The 23,905-nt window shown below is 32.2% G+C and overlaps 3 protein-coding genes across 4 annotated transcripts; 1 reads left to right on the forward strand and 2 right to left on the reverse strand.

Annotated features, from left to right (window-relative positions):
- The first annotated feature begins 878 nt into the window (after positions 1-878).
- LOC137832745 (putative glycosyltransferase At5g03795) lies at positions 879-4,472 on the forward strand. The gene is made up of 6 exons (XM_068641071.2): positions 879-1,108; positions 1,207-1,476; positions 2,347-2,636; positions 2,763-2,995; positions 3,774-3,931; positions 4,205-4,472. The coding sequence occupies exons 1-6, from the start codon at positions 914-916 to the stop codon at positions 4,304-4,306; spliced, it is 1,248 nt and encodes a 415-aa protein (XP_068497172.1). The 5' UTR covers positions 879-913; the 3' UTR covers positions 4,307-4,472.
- A 2,067-nt stretch (positions 4,473-6,539) lies between these two features.
- LOC137832746 (KH domain-containing protein HEN4) lies at positions 6,540-11,406 on the reverse strand. Its single transcript, XM_068641072.2, has 7 exons — positions 10,556-11,406; positions 9,631-10,107; positions 9,243-9,518; positions 8,324-8,770; positions 8,156-8,238; positions 7,320-7,428; positions 6,540-6,848 (listed from the first exon to the last, which is right to left on the reverse strand). The coding sequence occupies exons 1-7, from the start codon at positions 11,147-11,149 to the stop codon at positions 6,711-6,713; spliced, it is 2,124 nt and encodes a 707-aa protein (XP_068497173.2). The 5' UTR covers positions 11,150-11,406; the 3' UTR covers positions 6,540-6,710.
- A 2,314-nt stretch (positions 11,407-13,720) lies between these two features.
- On the reverse strand, positions 13,721-21,190 carry LOC137832748 (protein EXECUTER 1, chloroplastic). 2 transcript variants are annotated; one of them, XM_090304127.1, is made up of 13 exons: positions 20,760-21,082; positions 20,269-20,385; positions 20,113-20,178; positions 19,409-19,508; positions 19,211-19,317; positions 17,903-17,984; positions 16,325-16,990; positions 16,051-16,174; positions 15,766-15,935; positions 14,648-14,722; positions 14,403-14,495; positions 14,127-14,284; positions 13,721-14,026 (listed from the first exon to the last, which is right to left on the reverse strand). In XM_090304127.1, exons 3-12 carry the CDS (start codon positions 20,130-20,132, stop codon positions 14,189-14,191), a joined length of 1,533 nt encoding a protein of 510 aa, XP_090160253.1. In that variant the 5' UTR covers positions 20,133-20,178; positions 20,269-20,385; positions 20,760-21,082; the 3' UTR covers positions 13,721-14,026; positions 14,127-14,188. The 2 variants fall into 2 exon arrangements, with proteins under 2 accessions (XP_090160253.1, XP_068497174.2); XM_068641073.2 differs by lacking the exon at positions 19,409-19,508 and having other exon boundaries at positions 20,760-21,190.
- Between the last annotated feature and the right edge of the window lie 2,715 nt (positions 21,191-23,905).

The raw sequence follows: 23,905 nt of genomic DNA on the forward strand, positions 1-23,905 counted from the left end.
TTTGAGCTATAAAAAAGTTTCCTTCCATTTTAATTTTAATAAATATCATTTTAATTTCTCAATAAATGTCTTTAAAATAGTTGTTAGCATTTTCTGGCAAAAGAATATTTAATAGTTATATATGATGATGTAATAAATTTACAATATAATAATACTGATTATTATAAAATCAATTATTTTATTATATAACAGTTTGTAAGGGAATGATAGTAAAGATGATTTTATATTGCTAGAAAGTTTTTTCTCTTAAAAACTATTTTTTTATTACTCTGTTTTTATCCAATGTTTTTATTCCTAGTTGTATTTTAAAAATTATACATAATTAGGCTTATTCTTCCGTTCTGATAACGTTTAAAAAAATAAAATACTATTTTTTACATTAATTAATATTTGTTATAAAGCATACTAGGTTATAATTGATTTTTCATAACAAAATTATGATGTGCTTTCCATGAAATTTGAGAGGGTCAAAGGTTTTGTTTCAAAGCTTTTCTAACTTTAAATATTTTTATGACGTTTTAATTTTTACATCTTTGAAAAAACTATTTTAGAATAAATTTAAAACTTTTCTAAATAAGTTCTTTTGTAAAGATACATTTTAAAATTAGTTAACACTTTATTTATATATATTTTATTATTTCGACATATATTATTTGTGAATGTGTAATTAAGAACTTTTTAATATATTTTAGATATTTTTTTAAAATTTAAATATTTTAAAATGTCACTTTTGTCCTCTCACGTCATGGAAGAAATTATCATTTCATCTGAAATAGTGTAATTGGGCTCATTCTTAGTAGTTTACTGTTTTTGAAAATTAGTTTCATAAAATAAATTATAAAACTATAATAAAACTCAATTTAATAAGGCACCTTTTGTTCACAGGAAGAAGATCGTTCGTTTTCCCGCCACAATGTCACCTTCACGAGAAAAATCAATTTCGGTCGCAAACCTTCCGGCGGTCAGGAACCGCCCCCGTGGCCCTCGCGGCTCTTGCGGCTCTTGCGGCAGCGTAAACCTCGCCACCACCGCGTGCATTGTCGTCAACGTCATCTATATGCTTTTGCTCTTCGTCTGCTCCAAGCAACTACACTCTCCCCTCCGCAAGGTTCCTTTCGAATCCGTGTGCTCATTTTTTCTCTCCTTCCAAATCCAATCTTACGCTCACACCGTTTTGTTTCATCGAATTTCGATTCCTATGCGCAGCGTGCGTTCTTGTTCGATTCCAGCGTGTTCCACTTTCCGGAGGAAGCTTTCCGCTTAGACTACGAGCAGATGGAGGAGGAGTTCAAGGTGTTCGTGTATCCCGACGGAGATCCTGAAACGTATTTTCACACGCCAAGGAAACTCACTGGAAAATACGCCAGCGAAGGATACTTCTTCAAGAACATCAGAGAGAGCCGATTCGTCACCGACGATCCGCGTCGAGCTCACCTCTTTTTCCTTCCTATTTCTTGCCACAAAATGCGAGGCAGAGTATGTCCTTTTTTTTTTCGATTTGGCATTCGTTGAATCAATTATTCGAAGCCAATTTGTGAATGAATTCACCAGGTGTTTTTCGAGCGTGATTTCTTTATTCAACCATATTTACCGGATTGTGTAATAATGTAACTAAATTCTTGCCGTATTGCAGTTAATAGCTTAATAAGATAAATTTCACAATTAGATTCGATCTGTTCTGAAATGAATATACCACTAATTTTGAATTCGAAACTTCAGCCTCACTGTAAGTAGTTAGTGATGAAACTATTTAAGTAATCTTGAAGTATTTTGAATATTCATCACCTCAGTTCCTAAATGTATGAATTTAAGTAAAATTTAGGAATTAGTTTTGAATTATTTTTTAATATAGGAGAATTACCTAACATGTATTTTTAACTCTTCTAAGATTACTTACTTTCATCGAGGAGAGAGGATAATATGAATAAAATGGTGTTTTAGTGGTTCTCAAATGGTGTAACCATTCAACAATCCTGTTTAGTTTTACTTTTTAGTTACATCATATATAAGTTTATATCATTTTAAGAGAACTATGAAGAAGTTCAAAACTATCTTGTGTTCGCAGTTGTGACCAATCTTTATATAACACATTTAAGTTTTTTAATTTTGATAAATAATAAACAACACTTAATTGAGTAGCATATAGAGATTAATAAGGATATAATGGTCCCGATACCTAATAATTTCTTCATTACAAGTTAATTTTTGCTTGAAATTTAAATTCTTCATAAATCACTAATAGATACCTAATAATGTGCCTATGACATTCAAGTATTATATGGTCGTGGTGGCAGTTGCCTATCCTAGTTTCTGATGTGAGTTGTAATACACAAATGAATTATGCAGGGGTTGACTAACGAGGATATGATAGATGAAGTAAAGAAGTATGTGGAGTACGTAAAGTTTAAGTACCCTTACTGGAACAGAACCTTGGGTGCTGATCATTTTTTTGTGACTTGCCACGATATCGGAGTGAAGGCTACTAAAGGAGTTCCACATCTGATGAAAAATTCTATTAGAGTGGTTTGTTCATCACGTTATGACGACGATGATTACATTCCACACAAGGATGTTACCCTACCTCAAGTGCAGCTACCATTTTTTCACCCTCCAGGAGGGAATGATTTCAAGAATAGGTAGCTTCACATTTTATTTTCTTTTATTCTAAATCAATCCAACATAATTAGTATCTGAACAAAAACTTGTGTTCTTTCACCCACCAGAAACAGAAATTTCATTTCGTGTTAATGGAAATATTGCAGGAACACGCTCGCTTTCTGGGCTGGTCGTTCTGATTCAAGATTGAAAGATGATCTAACAGCTATGTGGGACAATGATACAGAACTAGACATCCAGAACAACAGAATTGATTTTCGAGCGACTGGACATTTGGTATTCATGGAGAGACTTTATAAATCCAAGTTTTGTTTGTGCCCTCATGGGCCTATCGGCAGCAGTCGTATCACAGACTCAATCCACTTTGGGTGTGTACCAGGTAAACCATATCTGGCAGCTGAAAATCGCAACTTCTTGTGCTCAATTTTTTGTTAGTTACCTCCACGTTTTATCAACCTATCTATATCTCTTCTGCAAGGCACATGGATGTGATCTTTTGCATCCAGAAAACCATTCTAGCTCTTGGAAAGAGTCTCCAGACTCCAATAGGGAGTAACCTGTTGTATTACTTGCTACCCAACGGATTTTGCTCTCGAGAACATACTTTTGGTCATTTGAAACATAGAATAATACTCTAAGTTACTAATCAACTTAGCCCCATTCCCACTCTTGGTGTTGAAAGATGTGAGGATATATTCTTTTATCAGATTTCATTTGCTTCACTTAACCGGGAATGTGAAGCTAAAATTAACAAAGAAAAAATTTGTTAAGGTATTCAAGGAAAAATTAATAAAGAAAAAAATTGTTAAGGTGAAGAGATCCCTTCTCTAGAGCACCTCACGAGTTACTGAATCATGTTGGTAGCCCCCGGTATTGCATCTAATCTAAGTATCTTTTACCAACGCATATCATGTAAAGTGGTTGTGGCTGCACATTCCCTTCTATGGTAGTTAACCTGTTACCTTCTTAGTTTTCACTTCAGCCATTCCTGCAATTCATAATGGAAAAGGTTATTTAGCTTACCTCAAACTTTTGGTTTTACTCCACATATAAGCTATGCCATTAGTTGCCATGAATAAAAAATATGCTGTTAACCATCTCCCTTGTTTGTCTTGAAATAATGTTCCCTAATGGAAGCCTTGTCGGTCTCTCTACAGTTATCATGTCAAACTATTATGACTTGCCTTTTAATGATGTCCTGGATTGGAGGAAATTCTCTGTTATACTGAAGGAGACTGACGTCTATCTGCTCAAAGATATTCTCAGAAGCATATCTGAGAAACATTTCATGATATTGAATCAGAACTTAGTAAAGGTACTATGAATATAAAGTTCAGTTTATCAACTTATAAATATTATGCTATTTGATGAGAAATTGTGAGGGTAGGATAGTAGTAAAAGAACTGATGTTGCTTATCGTAGTATAAGAAGTTGGAAGTTTGACATCTACTTACTTTTCAGTTATATCATCCTTCCATATTTCTAAATCAAAGAAAGGAAATGAAACATTCAGTATTTCTCTTCAGGAGATGATAACTTCTATTTTTCCTATCTCTCTCTCTTTTAATTCGCTGCTTTTGTTGTTCAGATCCAAAAGCATTTCAACTGGAATACACCTCCTGTCAGACTAGATGCGTTTCATATGGTCATGTATGAACTCTGGCGACGCCGCCATCTGATTAGGTACTGATTTTTTTCAATGAACTGACGCAGTATTATAGAAAGCAAGGAATTGTTTCTGTACGTAAATGTGATTCACCACTCCTGACCCCACGTTGGAAAATCTGCAAAACAATTCTAACCACAAAAATATTTTTGTTTGCACGAGAATTTCTCTGTATAAAATACATGAAGTAACAGAGCCCCTATTAGCAGAATAAATGTTTAGGTCTAAACGAAACTCCAAAACAATGGAAGAAATAAAAGTTATTCGCAAAAGATGTTGGTGCATATACTAAAAGATTGTTTAGGTCTGCATGAAACATAAGAGTACCTTTAGCAGGAGTACTCCAAGACTTCACTGCAGAATTCTGTGATTTTCTTCCTCTAGTGAGATTGCTTCACTGCAACAATTGGTTTGTTTTTTACTAATCTTTTACAAAGTATGATAGTGTTTTAACATCTCCAGAAAAGAAATTTCAGACTTCAAGTTCCAATCCAAAGAAAAGCCATTGGCTAACTTCTAATCAACACTATCAGTGGGTGTTTGTTTAAGACTATTTTGGTATCAAAGAAACTTTTAATAAAATATCTGTTTCAAGAAAATAATAAATTCTCTTAAACAACCATTTCTTCTAGAATATACTAATAAATCTAGTTCTAACACGTAAACTTTGTACTCTTAAAATCATATTTAGATAAAATTCTTAACAATTATTTATAAAAGAAGATAAAATAAATTATAAAGGTATAATGAATCAAGCTTTTGATTGACCTTAAAAAGCAATTTACGCTACTCATCTAATAGAAAATTAAAAAACTGCTAAAAAGAAGCTAACATGTATTGAATTTAACTATATGAGAAGTTCAATTTATTTTGTTTTATTTTTCTATTAATGGTTATAAAGGAGTATGAATGCAAGTAGCTATATGTTTATGAAGAGAGATAAAAAGTGGGAAAGGATCAAATTACACTTTTCTTACTTCTACTAAATGTTACACTATTCAATATTATTTCAATTAGGTAATGTATTTCAAATACTCACTATTAGATTGAGAATTCTTTTTACATAGTAAAAAAATTATATCAATATAAAATTATATAGTGTTTCATTTATGTAGAATAAAATCAACGTAATATATATTTTTAAAATATAATTCATTAGATCACTTTGTTATTGTTATTCAATTTTAATAAAATTTGACATATATGGTTATATAATTATTAAGTCAATTAAATAAATCCTTATATATATGGTCAAGTTATTTCTAATAAAGCACGTATGTTATCTTCTCATAATCGTTTTCATTCTAGTTTCTTTTAATAACATTAATATTTGGTATTATATAGCCTCCTTATGGGGCTTTTTAGAAGCAACAATCTTCTAAGATATTGATGTCAAAATCAATTTTGTTCAACCAAGAGGATCAAATTTGATGGTTATTACGATCGTTGGGTGATGTACATGGAGAATTTCCTTTGCTCATAGCAATATTAGAATGTGATAGAAAATGTAATTTTGTAGTATTAGATGGTTTTGTTCTAGAGACAATCATCAATAGAGACACATAAAAAATATTTGGGATTGTATACGACAAAAATATCAAGATACATTACAAGTGAAACATGTTCATTTGCAAGCATTACGAAAGGAGTCTAAAGTTCTCCATATGAATGAAGAAAAAAGAAAAACTTGTGAATGAGTACTTTGGTCCTACTTTTGTTATTGTTAACAAAACGAAAGCTGGTCCAAATTTGTGTCAGACCATCTGGTCCGTGACAATCATGGTGATTACTGAATCACCCTTCACTCTATGGTAGTCCTACAGAATTGCCCATGATTTGACATTAAATCTCTATGAAGTTTTAATTTAGCAGGTCGAAGATTCTTCGGCAATCCTGGTGTATAAAATAGGCATTGTTGAAAAATGTTAATTTGTAACAAGTTCAAGAATTTAATAAATTTAAACTTGAAGAAAAGTGTCAGTATATCTAAATACTGTATCTTAGTTCAGCTTCTAAGATTCATTTCCCTATTTCCTTTGTCCAGGAGTCATCATAATTTATTTTCCTAATTAACTAAATTTATAATCAGCATAAAAAACCATACACATCAATATAGTACAATACATCATAATTAATATCAATTCAGTTTTCTATTCTTAAAACGGAGAATATTGATCCGGAGTTTCTTTAAAATATCCGATCTAAACTGTATGAGGAGTTGAAAGAAGACATTCATCTGATATAATCAGATGAAATCTTAAATGAAACTGTTGCTTTGGTATGCACTAAAGAATCAAGTTAATTGATTGATGTTAAATAGTTATATACTACACTACACTAACGTCACTAACTAAAGATAGTGACTGTTGTTGAGATTGAAAAAAACATACAAGGCTGGATATTACATGATTTGACATGCCCTGTCCTGTCATGATGAGCCACTAAGAATAAATGCTTGGAGAAGGCTCTGTGCTGCTTTGGTTTCATCAGGTGAACCAGATATGACAATAGTCCTGTCTCTTGTTCCAGGACGAGGTTCATGGACAACAACCTTCGCACCCGATATCTGATATGGACAATAAAAATAAATAAATTAACTTCATATGACCGAGCAAAATAAGAAAAAGGATTCACAATATTAATGATAAAAATATTAATACATAAAAAACAAAATACTGCTCTATTTTGAATTCTGTTATTTAAATTGCAAATGGATTAGAAAGCTATTGAATCACATCAGTTATTGAAAATGTAAGAAAAATGAACTGTTTTATTATCTATTATAAAATTGTCATTCCATCAACCCTTCACTCAGTCCATTGGTGAAAAATATCAAGAGACCAAGTTGATAATGATGAAAGAAGAACTACATGACTTTCGAAAATGACAGACTGAAACAGACATTTCCATAACAGATATACTTAGAAATCAAATCAAATTTGGGTCAAAATGCAAGTTCATAAGGATAACATGGCATGTGGGGGTGAACAAGTTAACAAAAGAATGAAGGTATTTAAGCTTATTCAAGTTTATGTACCTGTCTCAGACGAGCCAAATTGCTACCATTTTCCCCATATACATAATCAATAGTATCATCAGGAACAACAATTTCTACTGTCGTATTAGTCACGATGGCAGATTTACCGCTGCAGAACACAAAAAGAACAATAAGAAATTACAGTTGTGGCATCTATTTTATATGTTCAGCTGACTATTTCCTTCACTTTTTGATGGCCACAACCTTACCCCAAGCAAGGATTTCAAATAAGAGCAAATGAGCAGTGTCACAAATGGTATATACATGTCAAGTATAAAGGTTTGTCTTGTCCCCAGACTCAGAACATCAATCAAACGCTGAATGAACACAGAAGTTATGTAAAATAGAGAAAGGAAGTTTCTAACTCTAATACAGACTTATTACAGAACACCTAGTGCACGATATGGTATTTTCTATTGCATATTCAGATAATAAATTACCTGTCCTAACTTGTACCAATGTGAAAGTTATAATTAAATTATACCTAAAAAACACTCAACTTTTTAAGAAAATTATTTTCAGTTCCCATCACATACAGAGCACATATAATGCATGACACAATGTCCCTAAATATTCTTGAGTTCCAAAAAAGAAGGCACCCTCGGTACTTATTGTCTGTTAGAAAATATTATAAGACGGCAAAATTAAGCAAATTCAATGTTAAGGGAAGTTCAAGCCCATACACATGCATTACATTACACTAAAATAATTAGCACTTAATAATACTAAAACCTTAAAAATTGAGATAACAAGAAACTTTGGCGTTTGTTTCTGATCAATATATAGATTTGCTATTTGGATTAAAACAAGTCTAAATTGTTTAGTAAATCAACAACCTGACACGTTCTAAGCCTCCTCTTCGAGATGTCAATCCCCAGTTAAAATCATTAACTCCTCTTGAATTTATCCCAGGCATTGTCTGCAATCAAATTTAAATAAAAATAGTTAATAAAAATAATAACTTATTATGGAAAAACTCATAGCATAGAGAGAGAGAGAGATACCGGCGGTGTCCATAACCCTGGTGAAGAAAGACGGTCTAAATTTCTAGACCACGGTCCTGGTGAGGAAGGACGATCTAAATTTCTAGACCACGGCCCTGGTGAAGAAGGACGATCTAAATTTCTAGACCACGGCCCTGGTGAATAAGGACAATCTAAATTTCTAGTCCATAAGCCCGGGGAAGAAGGACGATCTAAACTTCTAGAAAGAGCATGATGATCAATGCCATGAGCAAAAGTATGTCTACTCAGACTATGAGAAGTGGCTGCAGGTAGTTGGCTTCCAAGAGGAACAACATCCTGCAGTCTCCCATAGGGGCTGCTATCAACTCGTAGAGTAGAAAGGCTCCTTGCTCCAGCACTATACTGAGTGCTGGCAAAAAGATTATCTCGCAGTCTACCAGTTGCATTATATAATGCATCTTGCACACTTGAAAAGTCTCCTGATATCTGAGGGAAGAAGAGGATATAGATGGTATAACTAATAAACACCAAAACATCATTATCATGACTACTTAAACAAACATGGCAAAATACACATCTTAGGTGTTTTAGGAAAACATATAAATGCTTTGGGAAACAAGATTGATCTCTGGTCAATTCTAAACAGTGCAAGGAAAAACTACAGAGAAACACTTAAGGATGATAAATATTTCAGAATGAATGAGGAAAGAGCAGATACATATAATTTAAAATATTTAAATATCACATAATTAAGGTTGTAGAGTTTTGTCCAAAAAGGTGACTATCATCACAAAATACCCGATGAAGGATGCGGAATTTTATTTTAGTTTGAGGGGTAACAATTTATTGGTGATGCCAGATACACAGAATCACATTCATAAAAAAAAATTAAAAATAGAAAGTCTTCTTCAGCATATTTTAATCCTAAAATGAAATAAACAAAGTCTAATCTCCAAACCTGTACAACTTGATCGTTATCTGATGCACATTTTGGCACCTGATCAGTCCCAACTATTCTTATGCTAGCCCCAGTAACCTTCCGCATTTCTGATATTATTACTCCACCTTTTCCTATCAAACAACCAACTTGGCTTGATGGGACTACAAGCCGTGCAGTAACAAGTGACCTGTTACTTAATTCAGAGTCTAGCCCTTTCTCAAAACCAGATTCAATGGATCTGGAGTAAACAAGCACAGCAGCCTTTTGTGCTGGGGAATATCTTGACTCAGGATTCTGTATAAAATGAAGCCATGATCAATAAGTTGATTAAAACAGTAATGATAATGATACCCACACAACTGAAAGACACAAATAAGTAAAAATGGAAAGATTATAACTATCAGACCTCGGAAGCAGTAATAGTAATTATTCGATCCTCACACCCAGCTACTGAAGGACCAATACTTATTGTAGCGCCGGTCTCACTCTGAAGAGCTCTAACAATATTGCCTCCCTTCCCAATAACTCCTCCAACTCTATCATTTGAACAAAGTATTCTGAAGGTGACTTCCTGCTCAAGTGCATTTGGTTCCAGGGAGGAGACTCTATTAACTTCTGCTGGAAATGAGTGAACTCTGGTGCCATAGCTGCTAGAGCAACTGGATAAAGTAGACAGTGCAGAGCTCCTCGGCGGAAGACGATCTACAGTCTCATGTGGTACTGCAGTTAAAGTCTCACGAGGAAGTGCATCTCTGGCTTCATACTGAACCATTTCATAAGGTTTGCTTCCTGTTATCACTGTTCTATCAACAGGATAACAATCTTGAAGACGTTGGGAGACAGCAACCAGTGCCTTCTTTACAGATGACACTCTGCCTTCTATCTGTCACATACACAACCAAAAGATATTTTTTCAGCATAAGAAATTTTTTACACCATAAATAATTTGAAGCCTATTTACCTACAAAACAAGAAAAACTAATTCCACTACAATAAACTAACAACTCATATCGACCAGCTCCAGATGAAACACTCAATCCCAAAAACTTGAATGAACACTAAAATCTTTATCCTGAAATCTTAAACGAACACTAAACACTTCACCCTGAAAACCCGATTCTTACCAAAAACAGAAAAACTAATCCACTAAAATAAACTAACAAACCATATCTAGCAGCTCCTGAAACGCTTAATCCTAAAAACTGAAATGAATGCTGAACAACAAAGCAACAGAATAAACAATAGCAGTAGAAATCGAAGGCCTCAGAGGTGTTAACCTAAAAGTTCAGGTGACAAATGCAAACGTGAAGAAGAACAAGAAGCAGCAATACCTCAATGATTTCATCCGAAGAGGAGGCACAAAGCGGCAAATCATCAGTTAAAACCCTAATTTTACATCCAGTGTTCTTTTTTATCCTCTCCACCACTCTCCCGCCCTTGCCGATGACGGAACCGGCTTGCGCCGCGTCCGCCACAAGCCGGCAAGACATTAGCATGTCGCCGACCTCGAGGCCCTCCGACTCCGCTGCCACATCGAGGATCCTATCGAACACCATCAGCAGCGCTTCTTGCGCCTTCGAAACCTCAACAGCCTCGTCATTTCTCAGCATAACCTTGCCGCTGAGGGCGGCGTCGGCAATGACCAGGATGATACGGTCCGGCGACTCTGGCGACGCGTCCTCGATTCGGATCTTGGCCCCGGTGGATATCTGGAGCTTTTTAATAACGGAGCCGGACTTGCCGATGACCCCGCCGATTCGGGAGGCGTTGCAGAGAAGGCGGAAAGCCGCGTGGCCGGGCGGCACGGCGAGCGGCGGCGGCGGAGGCCTGGACGACCTGGGGCGCTTGGAATGTCCCTTCGAAGGAAACGGGTGTGGGTCGGGTGCGGAACGCTTAGCTGGCGGAGAATGAAAGGTGCTTCCCATAGTTGTCTTCTTCCTCTCTTTCAATGATAAATTCAAAATTTCGCCAAACTTTGGAAAGTGAGAGTTGCAGAAAGAGGAAGCAGAAGAGAGTGCTATGAACTCTGACGCTAAAATGCGCAGAGGGAGAAACGCCGGTGCGCACTGCGCCTAGGGTTTCTCAACGCGCGGAAACAGAGAGTATGCTTTGCCACTTTTTTTGTTATATATAATAACATATATATCTCAGCATTCGTGTGTGAAGACGACGTTGACCACTTGAACCCGTGGCGTCACCACCAAAACCTTATATCTATTCAATTTTACTAAATATCTTATTTCTCGTATTTTATTAATAATTAATATTTTTTATTAAATTAAATATATTTTTAATATATTATTTTCAAACTAAAATTATTTTCTTCCTTAATTTAAATTATAAAATAATTCTATAATAAAATTATTAAAATGAATTTTTGTTATTTTTGTCTGGTAGTGCTACACTAAAAAGTAAAGTCGAGATTAATGACACTTTAAATACACATTCTTCCATTAATCTATCAAATTGTTTAAAAAGGACAAACTCAACTTTTAAGCTGAGAATATTTCAAATGCAGTGATTCACCTTGACCATGCTATTTTTTGAATTTAAAGTTGAAATAATTTTTATTTTTTTAATACAAATATTTGCAATCTAAATTATATTATAATATTAATGTGTTGGTGTATATATTTTGGGAATGAATTTACTTAAAATTATTACTTTTGAGTTGAGATTATATTAGATCAATAAGTAATGTTTAAAGTTTTGTAATAGTTGTTTTCTAGTAGAGTAGAAAGACTTGTATAAATATAATCGTTATTATGGATACATGTTAAATTGAAACTAGTAAAAGGCCACTTATTAAGAAAAACAGTGATTACTTAAGGTATGTGTTTGTATTAAGACGTGAAACTCAAGCTACCCTTATTATGCAATAATGAAAAAACAAAAATTTTATAGGAATTAGATCATCATAAATAACCGTGAATAGTGAAATTAATTTAAATAATGTAAAGAAGGTGACAATCAACAGGAAAAAACATTTCAAGACAAAATGATCTAGAAAACAATAGATGTCCTGTTTTTAATATCATTGATTTGATTGAGGTGAAAAGATTTTCATGTTATACTAATGTCTAGTGGTTTTGTTTGGATTGGGGAGAGAAAAGTTGAGGGTGTGGGAGAGTGTGAGAAGAAAGTGTGAAAAAAATGAGTATGTTTGGATCATGGTATGTTAGAGTAGATACGTGTGTGATGTGATGATTTTAAGAGTATTTTAAATTATTTTGAATAGTGTAAATTGTAAGATTACAAATTTATCCTTATATATAAAAAAATTATTAATTTTGTGCATATTTTAGTTAATTAAAATAATTTAAAGTTTTATTTATAAATAAAAGAAAACAAATGTAAAATTCAAAGAAATAATTAAATATAAGTATAATTTTATTATTTTTCATTTTATTAATTTAAATTAATTTTGTTACTTAAGTTAATTTATTTAGATAATTTTAATATTATTTATGATATTTAAATTATGTTATATTATATATATTTATAAAATTATTATTAATATTATTATATAAGAAAGTAAGGACATCATGGTCATTTCACTTTCTTTTCTGTTCCATCACGAAAATATCATAAATACCTTCAACTTTCCATTTACTCTCATCCTCAACTTCTCCCTCTCATAGAAGTAAAGAAGGGTGACACCCTCACCCTCACCCTCACCCTCACCCTCACCCCTAAAAGCAAATACAGACTTAAACACAAGTTTCGCTAAGGAACTTTATTTTAAAAGAAATTAATTTGTATAAGTTTGGGTGGAATAAGATAACTATTACTAGGAATTATAGAGGCATGAAGGTTCGAATGGCTAGAATTAGTTGTACTAACATAATTTAGCTAACCTGGTACACGGTGACAAAACAAATTGAATTAAAGCTCATGTTTGGAGTTATAGAGGAGCTCTTAGTTGATAAAAAGAAAGCCTTAAAAAGTAAGTATTTATTTTTAAAAAAAATAATTATAGTTTTACTTAAAATAACCCTTTACCATTCATATTAGGATTTTGTTGGTGAATTGACACTGAATTGTAAACAATGATAGTTCTCATAACTTAGAATTTACCAATACACTAAGAATTTACCAATACTTTCAACCTGTCAACCAAATCTTGAACTATTATTAAAAGTAAAAACGGTGACAATGGAGGTTTAATTAATTGGGGAGATAACACAGTGTAATGAGGCAATAATGGTGTTTCCACTAACACACAGAAGATGAGAGATTGAGAGACTATTCTGTGCCCAAAAAGTACATTATATTATTGGTGATCTATCATTATATTTCTCTTCTAATATAAATGCTAGTGTTTACAAGTTCATAACCAAGAGAAAACAGAAGAAAAGGAATGGATAATTCAAAGACAAGACGTAACGCAAACGAGGTCTTCATTCCCTCTTCTTGTTTACCATGGAGACACCCTAGTTTAAGGAAAGGAAAAGAAAACTCTACTGTCTATGCCAAGAGGTCGAAAGGCCATGAGATAAATAAAATTAGAATGATATAATTAAATAAGATAACACTGTATTAAAGTATAATAAATAAGCTCAAAAATACGAAAAATATAATTAATAACTGTAAACTGTAAAAAATAAAAGTTCAATCATTAAGTTCATCTAAAAAACAAAAACCATTGTGCTAACAAAGACTGAGACGCCATCAAAATCATCAGAGAAAGGCTAGATTCAAATACTCTGTTATATATACAAGCTCCCTTTGCTCCAGCCAAGAAGATAATCGCATATAAGATCAATTTTACTCACTAACCATGCCAACAATAGAATTTCTTGCTGAGAAGGGGAAAAATAAATAAATTAATTTTCTGAGCAGAAGATTAATATAATATTTTTCTTAAAATACTTTATGAAATCTTAAACATGGAGATCTTACCTTCAAAATCTGTAGAAAGAATTTAGATATTGACATTATGTACAAGTACAGCAAAACCAACCCTATTGTTGAAGCCTCAGCGGACTCCACAATACGATATACGGACGTTTAGGGACCCAATACAGAAATCCAACAACAGGTCCTGTTTTGAGGAAGAACTGCAAATCAACAAACTACAAGTTTCAATCACATACATTTGCACGACAATGGTAAGGATGATTTCAAACCGGGTTTGAAATAGTAGGATAAAGCAACTAGACAAGTTTGAACAAGAACCTTGCCATCTAGTATCACGAGTTCACCATCAACCCATCGAGGATTCTGAAATCCTGGCTCTGCAATCCTCCCTTGACCTCTATAGCGTGCAATCTGTGATGACAATGATGTCAAAATATTAGCAAAACATTATAATCATTTTTCACTCTGAACTAATAATATCAATCCAATGAAAAGAGGAGGAAAATGATAGAGAAAGCAGTGGGAACAACTTTTGGGGCACCGAGCGAAAACACACTGCTTACCAATCCAAGCTCTTTGGAAATCATTCCACTGGGAGGAAGCCGATGCCTCTCTCCAACTTTTGCTCGAAATGCTACCTAAGAAGATAAAGGAACATGACACTTTGACAAAAGTAGCTCAAAAAAGTGAATGCAGATTAAAACAGCAACAAAGAAATGATTTAGCTTATATTAAAGCTTGGGTCAATACAACATTGATTAGTTAATTTCAGAGGAAAAGCTGCTAAAAGAATGCATTGAATACTTTCTCTTAACGATCAACCTAGTAACAAGCTTGATTCTGGTGCTTACATAACCAAACAAAATACACTGAATATCTTCCCACAAAAAAGAGTTTGCACTAACTGAAAGCAATATTTTTTAGTTAACATATAGTAGTGGCCTGTTTGTCTATTTTTAACCTAAGTCGTCAATCACCATGCAACTGAGTGAAAATGCAAAAGTATCAAAATTTAAAAATCTTGACCGTGCGATGAAACTCAAGTTTTGTGTTCATAATTCTACTTTTAAGTATCTAATTATCTAAATAAACTTATCAATTGAAAAATGTTTAATAATATTAAAATTAAGTATGCAACTTTTTATTTGAATAGTTTTTATTTGTAATTACTAGTGTGAAGTGTCAAACATGTTATATGAAAGACATGTTTAAAACTTCACGGGAAATAAAGTGTGAATTAATGGAGTTTCACACTGTTGTTTCAGTGTTCAGAGTCAGACTAGCACAGTCTTTTTTATCTGAAAATTACAAGGAAAGAAGTGAAAGTGTTCCCTAAACCATGAATTCAGTTTTTCTTAATTCACAATTTCATATTCCTTAGTTCACGAATTTGCACAAATCAATATTAAACATGTCAATTTGCGGGATAGAGGTTAATGCATCGTCCTACTTACAAGATAAAATACATCAAATTGCAATTTCTTCAAAAACAATTTAACAAATGACAGCAAGACTTGCTGCTCTTCTCCGACTCAGATACAAGATTCCTTTTTCCAAACAAAATAGGGAAGTGGGGTCTAAGATTGCTACAAAGAAACCAATATAACAAAATAGTAAAGGATAGAAGCAAAACATATTTTGCATTGTTTATTCAATCAATCCAATAAATTTAGAGTATTACCTGGCCAGCTGGTACAAAAGGATCCCCAGTCAGTTTCAAGGCTTCCACATACTGATAAAATTTAAGATCGAAAGACTCCTTTTTCCCACCATCTTCTTGCCAATAGCCATATCTACATCTCAGTTGAATTACTTCAGTTGAGTAAGGGCCATGTGCACTAATGTATAGACCTGATGAAAATGAAAATATTTAATATTCAGTATACACTCAGATTAAAATTTTACAGTGAGCAAGCTATCTCAGCACCTAAAAAATAATAGATTAACAAGTTATCTAAAATATCACCATTCAAAGGATCTAAAGAAGTTGGTATTTCAATGCGACTGAACATAGTTGACTCAGACAATCGTTCATGGTTACGATCCCGGTTAAGATTAAATCTTACTAATTCTTCCACATTTTTAAGCACCTGAAAGATTGAAGCAAAACATGATGACATAAGCAACTTTTCAGACAGACTCAACAAAGGCGGCAAACTTTGTAAAAACTATAATTTACAGGTTTATATTTCACTCAGAATAAGATCATATCAATTACCAAATAATAAACACTGACCTACCTTTGAGGGTACTTTCCCCTTTCCAATGAACCTGGCAAAATTAAATATATCACTATCAACAATACTATGTTCGCCTTGAATCTTTGTTGGTTTATCTGGTGAAGGTTTCTCTTTGCCATGACCAACCTGTTGATTGAATAATTTTGGTATGGTAAACAAAAATGAATCTTGTCCAGATGTCTCCAGCTTTGCAGGAACTCGAAGCACATCTCTAGTAGTCAAACTGCTGGAAGGTTTCTGAACAAGACCACCAATGACAGCTTTGTTGACTGCGATTTCATTTTGTTCTGCATGTTGAAAAGCTTCCAGACTAGAATTTAATTCATTCTCATCATCAATTTCAGACTCAACATCTTTCAGTTCCAGAGTTTCTGTCTCATTGTCCTTGTTAGAATATTCATCTGCATCTTCATCTTCATTCCCTTCTTCCTCAGTTACCTCCTCAATAACCTTAGATACTATATCCTTGTCCACTTTGTCCGGAGTTGTGAGCTTCAAAACCTTCATCTCTACATCAACAACCTCCGGATCTTCAGGAGTCCCAACAAATTGCTCACTTTTATCTTCAGGTGACTCCACAGAACTCAATCTATCAGCAGCATCCAATGCTTTAGTGGATTTCTTTGGGGTACTATCGGAACCTCCTCTCTGATTTAAGTACACAGCCTGAAAATCATAAGAATGAATAAGATCAAAGGTACTATTGAGTTAGCAACAAACTGCAAATGAAATCCAAATCAAACCATGGATTGGTTTAGGCAATGCTTAAATAGATGACTTGTCACTTGGTTAGGTTTCTAAAAATTGTAAACCGTGAAGCATGGTTTAGTCAAATTTTGATCCTCAAACAAATCAAGCTAGAACATGGCCACAACTAGAAATATAAGTTGGCCTAAGTTGTTACCATTAAGTTTAACCACCAGAAAACTCCAACATATGTGTGTAACCCACTCTTAATTTCCATGAAAAAAATAAATAATTTTGATGATGACATTTGTGATTTGAAAATTAAGAGTCAAGCAATATGAACTTCCAAATGAAGTAGCATGCTTGTTTATCCTAAGTCGGTATATTTTCCAACTAAAAACCAATGCAAAAGATAATCATTTCCATCAATATTCTAAATCCAACTCAGTATTAATAATACAAACTGGTTGCTATTCTAGACTGTTATTAATTTATAGAAAATACAAATATTTGTGTAAAAGATTTCATGATAACAATTCAGATTGTACGGACTGTGAAGTGAACAAAGTTTTTGGATCATAAGCAATATGTTTCATTGTTGCATACAATCCCTGATTCCTCTACCATTATGCTTATGATAAAAAAATTTACCAGCAAAATTATTGAAAGAAACTTGTATAACAGTCTACAGAAGATCATCTTAAGCACACTCATCCATACTCAGCTAGAAAAACGTTCAATGAACAACAACAATCCATTTTGAGTGCAATTAGTTTTTTATAATAAAATAAGGTAATTGAACTCAAATTAAGAGACGAATGCCAATTTCTTATGCTATGATGATTCCAGCAAAAATACTAAAAAATTAAGGGATTAGTTTAGAAGAGATACCTGTGACTTAAATTCACCATTCTTATTCTTTATAAGAAAAATTTCAAATAGAGGGACACCAGAAGCAGAAGTAGCAAGTTGCCTGAAAAATTACAGTGAAGGGTCAACACCATGACCACCTAAACTGTCTCAAATTATGTAAAGAAAAATGCACTTAAAAAACATAATAGAACTTCTACGGTGATAGAAGAGGTGGTTACCAAAAAAATACTTGGTAAACGTATCTCTAGATTGGGAACAATTAATCTCTCAAATGGTTAACTACATTCAAGAGAGGTTGGTGATAATCACTTATTGACATAACTAATTAAATATTGTATCAAAGTTAGAATATTTTACTAAGATTTCCCTCTTTAAAAATTTGCCATAGTAAATTAACACAATAAGATATGGACAAGGAGCACACGAGGCAATCAGAGCATGAACTTATGGAACATGAAATTCTTAAAACTATTATATCTCTATTATGTAGAAGATTGTTGCCTACCTTTAAAGTATTTCATTCAATCATTGATAACTTTCTCAACCTAGTTCAAAGGGTCACCATTATGACTAGGGATGACAAAAGAAAACGGCACCCGCAGATGCTCACAAGTAAAGATGCTACAGATTAGATTTGGATAGTTTAACGGGTATTTGCAGGCAAAGTAAATGAATTACTTCTTTAGTCATTAACAGGCAGGGCTCATTGTAACGTATATGTGTCGTGGTTGCCCACAAATTACTTAGATACCCCCAATTATATAAAGTACTTGCCCTACAATTGTTTCAAAAACCGAAAGACATACTTTAAAGATACCCCAATATATGATTTGAGTGGTTAAAGGTGATGAAGAAGGAAGTGTGAGGTTAAACCCATTGTCATCAAGTTGATCAAAGATCAGCAACAAATGACAAAATAGATTATAAATTTACCCACATTACTACAGAGGCACAAATCCATAAAGAGGAAGTTGAAGTCAAATTCAAATCAACTTAACAACTATTCACTGATTGGGATAAACCAAAGTTATACAAGAAGGCTTCTTACAAAGTGAATTTAGACATAACTTAATTGTACAAAACTGATTTGTAATATAAGGTTTAAAATCAGTATATAATTTGATGTAAGATCTCCAACCGTATTAAAATTAAAATTTAACATACACATCTAAATTCTAAGGTAGCAGAACTCTTCTGATTCCTGAATACTTTTCAAAAATTCATATAATTTATTCCTCAATAATTACAGTGCTATAGTGGTAGCACCTCTTTCTCCAAAATTAATTTTTGCCCTTTCATGAAAGAACCAAAAGAAATAGAAAATACCTAGGACTATAACTCGTTGCCACGTATCTTCCATGCTCTGGAGTTATGCGAATAATTACACCATGTGGATCAATAGTGTCTTTCGACATTCCAGCCCACCAACCCACCTGCAAGAGCCAGAACATAATGACGTCAAAGTATATCATCACTGGTGAGGTCCCAAGTCTTGAAGGGAATAAAGTGAAGTGTAGTTCAGACCATTAAGGAATGCAATGAGAGACTGAAGCCTCTCCTATATTTTCCAACACTTTTCCCTTTCCATCTCCTCTCCCCCACAGGAAGCCGAAAAGGAGTCCAACTAGCAGTAGGGAAACCCACATCAAGTCCCAATCAGTATGGAACATAGGTATTCACTAAAAAATTGGAGAGTTTTGGATGATTGAAAAAAGAGATTAGCAGGATGTGCGATTTTCAAATCCACTATATCAGGCTACCAAAAAGTAAGGTAGAGGGGAGATGTACAATGGTTATTCCCATTTCAGTTTATTGCTTAAAATATCCCAAACAATAGGTTTCAAACCTTTTTCTACACCATTGTATCAATTCAAACATAACCAATAGGTGAAAATCACATGTTAAAAAATAAGAGCACTTAATAGGCAGGTAAAGAAAACACAAAGTGCCATACCAAGCATTATTCCATCCTACAAAAATCTAGTATACGGTCCACCTTCTTAGATTTAACTGAACTATAACAGTTCAAATCAAATCACGAGTATGAACTATAAATAAAACAGTAAGGAGAGTATCACCTTGATAGCGCATACAATTTTCCAACCTATGTGATAGTAAGTTAAGTATAGCTACAATTATTACAGACTCTAGGATCACCCTTTGGCGTTGCATGTCAGATTCCTTTCCATAAAAAAAAATACAAAGATATTCTTGCAATGAGAACTCACAAGTCCGGTGCCAGCTTCATCTCTTAAGAAAGCTGCATCACTGTACCGCTCTTCCTCTACGGCCCTCTGAAATATTCGGAAGCAAAATAAAGAAAGTCCGATGGAATGCAAAGAGAAAGCAGAAAAAAGAAAGACAATTGGACTGAAAATTGATACATTTAGATTTGATATGACCGTTCCAACAGTGTCATCCTTAGCTACAGCTGCAATGGCCACCTTAAGCGTAGCCGCATCATCATAATCCTCCAACTTCACAGCATTACCAATGCGAGACTGTTTCGTTGAGCACAAAAACAATTCATAGTTATACAGAATTTATAAATAAATATATATAATAAAGATTAAGTGTGAAATTAAATGATATAAAAAATATTAAAATAATAGTATTAGAAGTTGAAATGTAATTCTAAAAACAAAATAGATTGTCAATTTATCATTATTTGCTAAACTGGTGTCATAATTTAAAGAAACTTCAAATAAGTCCTTGAAATTTGTCACTATTTCAGATACTTCTCTTTTAATCTCTAAACATGCGCTAATATTTGACAAATTACACCTTTTAGAGACTTATTTTATTTTATTAATCAAAACAGCCTTTTACCGGAAAATTCACAGCAACATTTGTACTTGGCAGAATAGCGATATACCTTGAGAATGCGGAGGAGACGCTCCTGTTCCTCGACCTCGTGGAAGCGGTGGCGCCACCGTTCCCAATCCCATTCGGAGTCTTCCACGGAGGCCGAACAGCGCACAGAATTGAATCTGCTGAGGGAATCGGAGACGGCGTGAGATATGGAAGGAAGTGGAAGCGAAGGTGTGGAGAACGAGAAGAGGAAAGTGGAGCACAATTTGGAGTTTGGGAAGTTGAAGTGTTTTTTTATTGTCGTTGGAGACGACGACGACGATGTTATGGAAGCCATGGATGCATGTGTGAGTGCCATGAGTGATGAGTGTGTGAAGATGTGACGACGAGAAAATGTTGGAATGGAAACAAATAAATAAACATGAGGATGCGAAGGTCACGCTCGCTATGGCAACAAACAGTGGTTTCAGTTGTTTCAGTTCAGCACCAAGGGATAAAGTGTGACATGCTGTTACACTACTTCTTAAAACTACAAAATTTATAAAATAAAATAAGTTTTTATTTGTAACAGATTTCGTTTCTAAATTAGCCACTAAATTTAATTTTTAATGTGATTTTGATTTCTAGAATAATTTTAAATTTTTTATTGAGTTATAGTACATAAAATATTACTATTATTATTATTATTTTAAATTGTATTATTACTTTTTTTTACTATATTCACAACTTAAAACCTAAATACTTACTAGATCAAACATAAATATTTAAGATGTGCTTTTAAATATTAAAAAATCAGATTTAAAAGTCAATAATTTAATTTATATTCTTAAAATGCGTCAACCATATACGGTTAATTAATTGACTGTGTTTGTTTACATTTTCTAAAATTATGTTGAAATATTTAAATATTCTTCTTAAAATATGTTAACCGGATATAGTTAATTGACTGTTTGTTTATATTTTTCAAAATTATGCTGAAATATTTAAATATTCTTCTTAAATGCGTCAACAATATTCAGTTAATTGATTTTTTTTTACATTTTCTAAAATTATGTTGAAATATTTAAATAGTCTTCTTAAAATGCGTCAATCATATACGTTATTTGACTCTTTTGTTTACATTTTCCAAAATTATGTTGAAATATTTTTATATTTAGTTTATTTATTGGTGTAAAATTAATTTTGAGAAATTTCATATTCTATAGAAAAATTATATTGAATTATTACAATAATCAAGAAGGTCTCGAATTTTAATTTATCTTTGATATTGGTTAATAATATCGTGAGGTGATAGATATTTTTAGTTATTCGAATTTTTCTTTATCTTTTTACGTCATTCCTAATAATGTCGCGATTGTTTAAGTTATAGCTTATTATGAGGTGAGTAAGAGTAATAAAAATAATACTATTATTATTTGAAATTGTATTATTACTTTTTTTACTATATTCACAATTTAAAACTTAAATACTGACTAGATCAAACATAAATATTTAAGATATGCTTTTAAATATTAAAAAATCAGGTTTCAAAGTCAATAATTTAATTTAGTTATAAGATTTAATTTGAAAATTTATATGAAATCTTATTGTTATAGTCTTAAATTTAGTCAATAGCTATTATTATATAGTCATTTAATAAGTATTAGAATAATCCTATTTCATTCACTTTTATTTATTTATCTAGTTAAAAAAATCAAAACAGCAATAATATAATATTACGAAGTAAAGTTTTGAATGAACTACGATCAAATTTAAATATTCTTCATAAAAATGTGTCAACCGTATACGGTTAATTAACTGTTTTGTTTATATTTACCAAAATTATATTTAAATATTTGAATATTTTTCTCAAAATGCGTCAATTATATACATTTAATTGACTGTTTTGTTTATATTTCTAAAATTATGTTGAAATATTTAAATATTTTTCTTAAAATTCGTCAACCGTATTTAATTAATTGACTGTTTTGTTTACATTTTTCAAAATTATGTTGAAATATTCTTCTTGAAATGAAAACCGTTAATTGACTGTTTCGTTTACATTTTCCAAAATTATGTTGAAATATTGTTTAAATATTTAGTTCATTTATTGGTCTACAATTAATTTTGAATAATTTTATATTGGATAGAAAAATTATATTAAATTATTACAATAATTCAAAAGGTCTCGAATTTTCATTTATCTTTGATCTTGATTAATAATGTCACGAGAAGATAGAATAAATACTTTTACTTTCTCAAATTTTCTTTTATTTTTTTAAGTGAATAATGTCACGGGATCAATAGGATATGTACTCTCATATTAAAGTTAAAAGTTATTATGAGGTGAGTAAATATAATAAATATTTTTTAATGCAAATATTTATTTTGATTTATAAGATAGTTATCGATCTTTGAATTAACACTATACCGTAATTACATTAATTATTTTGTTTTAAAGAACCTTTATTGGATCCATTTCGTCCACAAAAATCCATAAATAATCTTAATCAAGACCCACTTAAAAAAATAATATTCAATTTTTTACTCATTTATATAGTGAAACATAAAGTAAAGTTTGAGTTTGTCTGTTACACGAAGTAAACAAAACTTGATTGAATCTTTAACGAATCACAGCTAATTAATTTACATAATTGTACCAATTTACTTTAGATATAATTTTTTTTTATTCCAATTGAAAAACTTTCTTACATTTTAAAGTTTTCAAATCTAAATTTTTAATAAAATTTTAGGTCAGACCGTATTTTAAACCGACGTAAAATAAAAGATTTATATTAAAAATTAAATTCAACATAAATTTACATCACTCATATTTACGTTACAGTGTTAACAAGATGTAAACAGTTAACAAACTTAAAAAATACTACGTACTGTGTAGTTTAGATTATGTATACTTGTTGATTATATAATATTAAAATTTATTTGGATATATATTATAAATTTTAATTGAACTCTTCTTTAACTCTAAATCTAGATAGACTCTATACTATCAATCATTTTAAGGTAGAACAATATTAATATTAAGTAACCTAATTTTAACTTAAATAATTTGTTAACATCCATTTATTTTAAATCTTTCTCTAGTAATAAAATATTATATCAGTTTCTTATAAACAATTAATATTTATCTTCTCTTATCGGATAATCTCGATATCTCGACTCTTATTTTAAATTTTTGATAACAAAGTTCACTAATTTGGATTTGAGTTG

This window comes from Phaseolus vulgaris, chromosome 6 (genome assembly GCF_051622355.1).
Source record: "Phaseolus vulgaris cultivar YP4 chromosome 6, ASM5162235v1, whole genome shotgun sequence".
Taxonomy (NCBI): domain Eukaryota; kingdom Viridiplantae; phylum Streptophyta; class Magnoliopsida; order Fabales; family Fabaceae; genus Phaseolus; species Phaseolus vulgaris.